Raw genomic sequence first — 4,635 nt, 5'->3', positions numbered from 1 at the left:
GTCAGCACACGCACACATGTATGGAGATTGGACCGAAATTGATGCTCAGCGCATTCAATTTTTTTGATCTGCCAATCTGGTCGTATACAAGCAATTTGTTCCTTTTTTGCTGTCTACACGTAGCGATATATCGTTGCAATTGGTTTCATACAAGGCATTGCAGCGATATATCGCAACGTGTAAACGGCCCTTAAGATGTTCGGTGTAACCATAACAACGAGCATGGAAATTGTGACGGCGTCTCCATCTATCATCTTGCAGTTCGCGACACAACATAATCTTTCTTGGGAAATCTTTGAAAACAGGAATCATAGGATAAGTAACTCCCAGAAAAGGTAGAGCGGCACCGACTGGCAGCAATCGGGAGCCTCAAAATGGCGCCGGTTCGAAGAAAAAAATGGAACCATTTCCGGTGCCCGCGGCTCAAACCGTTGCCCTGCCCCGTCGTCGGCCCAACATTGACCGACAGTCGATTGGTGATGTAAAAATATGTTTCTCCTGGCCAATTACGGAACCGAACTGCACCGGCGGAACCAGTAAGATCGGAACCGCACGGCACGCGTGCCGGACTGTTCCTATGGCCGGCGAGGAGTGCACTTCTCCTGTCCGAGAGGCCGTCTAATGAGCACAACCCCGGAATGGTTCGATTCCAAGTAGTCGTCATCGTTGCTGTGGCGGGTTGCGATTGTTGGCGAACCCAAACCGAACTGGTCTCGGGCGGCTGGCCCCAGACAGTGGGAAAGCTGCCATTGCAGCACGTATAAATGCAACGGGCATGCACTAACGACGCACCATTCCAGTGTTCGCACCTCGTGAGGCAGCATGAAGGTTAGTGGCCACCGCGTGGCCGATCACCGTTCCGACTAAAAACCAACCCATATTTTTTGCTTTACACTCCACTTTGAAAGAAGAACATTTTAGCCATCCTACTGCTCCTGGCGACGGCGCTGGCCACACGATCGTCGGCGGAAGTGACCGGAGGGGCCGCGAAGGGCTACCCCATCAATCGCAGGCGGCCAATCGCGTTTGGCACGGCCGAACATGTCGTGACGTCGCACTCGTTCGACACGAAGAACCCGGATCCGTGGGCCAGCAAACAGTACAAGGAGGTCACCATCACGCAGAACGTGCCGGTGCCGTTTCCGGTGAAGATCGAGCGCCATGTGGCGGTCCCGGTGCGGATCCCGATGCCGGTCGCCGTCAAGAGCAGAGTTCCGATCGTCGTCGAGCGGAAGGTGCCGGTGTACGTGGACAAGCCGATCCCGGTGCAAGTGGACCGCCCAGTGCCGTACGCGTTGCCGATCGAGGTTCCCGTTTTTCATCGAGTGGCCGTCGAAGTGCCGAAACCGTACCCAGTGCATGTGCCCCAACCATATCCGGTTTACATTAAGAAGCCGATTTTCGTGAAGCAAACAGGAGCGCCCGTTGGCAGCAACCCGAAGCAACCCGGAGCTCATCGGAGCCGGGTCCGGAAAAGTACTCCGACCAGGGTGTCGATAACCAAAGTGACGCAAGCGTAAGGGACTGGAGGGGTCGTGGGGGATCCTTTCCGCCTCCGTGAAACGTGGGATCACCGAACCGCGGTTCGAGCTCTCTCTGCATTTCGTCCATGTTGGACGGGAGAGTGTTTGGCTCACTGCTTTGTTTGTTTTAAATAAAAACAGAAACAATGACAATCGAATTTAGTGTTGCTTCCGTTTGCGAGCGCCGTTTCCGCTCGGTGCGCATGTTATGCTGGCGTTTCACCCCTTATCTCGCTGCCTTAATCGATGTTTCAGCCAGTCAGCCCAGCTCCGAATGCAAAATACCATCCGTGTCGAAGCCCACGGCCCAGCCCAGCGCGCGCGCGCCATGCGTTGGAAAATTAGTTTCAAGTTCATGTACCCTGCCGTCGGAGCGCAAAGATTGCCGGCCACCTAAATCAGCTGGCCGAGCGCCTCCACACCCGGCCGGCAAAACGGTACAAATTCATTACGCAAAGTGCTAATTAACGCACGCACGCATCGCTCGTCGTTGGCAGGGCTTTTCTTCGAGAGGAAAAGTTTTCGTAACTTCGGGGCAACCGGCCGGAGGCCGAGAGCTGGAAAATGTCGGCCTTATCGGTGGCCATCGAAGTCGCGCCCGGGGCTCCCGATAAATAGGCCGATCAAACTTCAAACGGAAGTGGCTCGGTCTCGGGCTCTCGGTTTCGAAACCTAATTTCCTGTGAGCATAATTAAAGCATTACGCCATTGGCAGATGGCGCCGACGGGAGACCGACGGGGACCAGAACCGGAGCAACAGAGACAGAAACTCTCAGTTTAATTGTTGCCATTGGCCGCCCGGCAGCCCGAGCCCGGGCTTCCGAGGTGGCCAGCATTTTATGTAAAATAATGTACATATTTTTAACAAAGAAAATGTAACCCGCAGCACTAGGCCCGCAGGTTGTTGTTTGCCGGGCAACTGATGAGCCAACTGATTATGCGGCCACGGAAGTGACATAACCCGGACATAGCTATTCAGAATACTCCTGACGCTCGATTGAAAGTGATAAATATCTTCTAATCAAGTGTGTTACTCATGCATTGTGTCCGGATTTGATCCGGATCCGGAGTGATTCGTTCCGGCAAATGGCGAACATTGCTTTTCAGTGGCTAAGAAATATTCCCCAAATATGATGCACTCAACTCAGGGGCTCAGGATCCGATTCCATCGAATGGCCCCCATGTAACCACCACCATGCTTCTACCTTATCCGTGCTCAATCCGGGGGGTCCGGGTGTCCCACTCATTAAAACCCTTATTCATAAACGCCCCAAACGCACGTCCTGGGTGCAGTCCAAGCGACTATAAGTATCAATCGTTATTGTTATTGAAATTAGCATAATTCGTGCAATAAACTATAACTTAATTTAACGCTAAAACTCCCAGCAATGTTCCAATTTCCTGCAACTGCAATATCAATATACGTTAATCGTTATCGGGCTTGCAATATTCGTTTTTCGGTTCCCCCGGCCGGCATCCGGTACACACACACACACTTCAGTTATGTGGGCCGGCATCGCTTATGCTTTCGATACACTTTCCCGCACGCCGTGGGTCGTTCACCACCTAACCCGGCAAACCGGAGAGTAAGTTTACTCTGAACCCGATTCACTAGGGGGGGTGGAAACTGGTGGACATTCACAAGCATCGCCATCGGCTTGAGACACGGACCCTTGAAACTCTCCACCGCACACCGCACTCAACACATCGCGCCAACCGTGCTGCGCCGTCTACTCCAAACACTTTCGGATGCACCCGTCCCAGGTCTCAAATATCAATAAAAACCTATGGACAGCCGAAGCCTGAAATCGGCCGTATCTCCGGTAACCTACATTTAATCTCCTTCCCGGGGCTTCCGGTGGTAGTGTCTGGTTCGGTCGTGGCTTATTTGGCTCCACACCGAGCCAACCGAGCGCAGCCAAACCTATAATTACGGCACACACATACACCCACAAGCAAACTGGCGGGGTGGTACAGTCCTTCACGGTAATCTCCACAATCGCTGCAGCAGTACCTGTGCGTAGTGGTCCCCAGGACAGGCTTCGATGTGCCGATGGTGGTCGGTGGCTCGACTAAATCGGCTCGACAAATTTTCATTTCACGGCGAGATTACGAATATTGGTTCGATCTCTCTCTCGCTCTCGGCGGCCACCGGAAAAGTTATGCTAAAACTTCGAACATTGCCCAAGCGTTTGACCACAGGGGCTAAACAGATGCACGCACGTGGGCGCCTGCGATCCGGCACATTTGAATCCGTGACACGACCCGGTGTCGAGCCGTGTTTCTCTTGTTGCGGTTTCAAGAATTGTTTCATAATTTCGCGTTATTCGCCGCGGTTTTTTTTTTGTCCGATTCATATTGATTTCCCGGGTCCACTTAAGCCGTGGCCAAACATTGGAACATGGCCAAACAGAGGCGCTACGCTACCGCCAACGCGCTCCGTAAAGCGTCGCCACCGCAGTAATAATAATTATGGTTTCGAGTTTCGAATGTTCAATTGAAGTCGAACCGAACTGCGGACGCCAGATCGTTTCTGGCCGGCCTGACCAGGGCTTAGGGGAGCAATACTGGGCACGAATTAAATTCCTGTGCCCTGGATAACCGAATGTGACTAGGCCATGAGTTGGCTGGATTGTACTTTCAGCTTCCGGTTCGTGTGGCTCTTGCGAACGGAAGTTCCGAAACGGAGGCCGTGCATAATAACGTCGTCGTTTAGTTGTAGCGCTGACGCGAGCTCCGTCCCCAGCGAGTACGGAAGTATTTTTGATATCCTCAAATCCTGGTGGCCGCTTTGTTACACACCGTCTCGCCGTCGGTGTGTTGGGTATCGAAAAAAATCAAAAATACTCTGAAATCCCCCGGACGGTAACCGGGTGCGGCCAGCAAGTCAGCAATCAACAACTGGTCGGCCGACCGGCCGAGGCCACCCCGTTTATTGGAGCATAACTAATTTCCAATCAGGAAAATTCCCCTCCGCACAGGAACTCGCTCGTACCGCGGGCCGTATCCTGGGGTACCGTTACGACACGGGACTACCTGGACACTACTACCCGGGAACCGCTGCATGAAAAATGCAGAGTTAATTTCCACCGCTTTGCTGACAAACTGCGGC

General features: G+C 53.0%; 1 protein-coding gene across 1 annotated transcript; it reads left to right on the top strand.

The window, feature by feature from the left end:
• Positions 1–822: 822 nt before the first annotated feature.
• On the top strand, positions 823–1,520 carry LOC128276516 (zinc finger protein 512B-like). The gene is made up of 2 exons (XM_053014973.1): positions 823–828; positions 909–1,520. Exons 1-2 carry the CDS (start codon positions 823–825, stop codon positions 1,518–1,520), a joined length of 618 nt encoding a protein of 205 aa, XP_052870933.1.
• The last annotated feature ends 3,115 nt before the right edge of the window (positions 1,521–4,635 follow it).

The sequence above is a fragment of the Anopheles cruzii genome, unplaced genomic scaffold (genome assembly GCF_943734635.1).
Source record: "Anopheles cruzii unplaced genomic scaffold, idAnoCruzAS_RS32_06 scaffold01436_ctg1, whole genome shotgun sequence".
NCBI lineage: Eukaryota > Metazoa > Arthropoda > Insecta > Diptera > Culicidae > Anopheles > Anopheles cruzii.
This window is presented reverse-complemented; position numbering and strand designations above follow the sequence as displayed.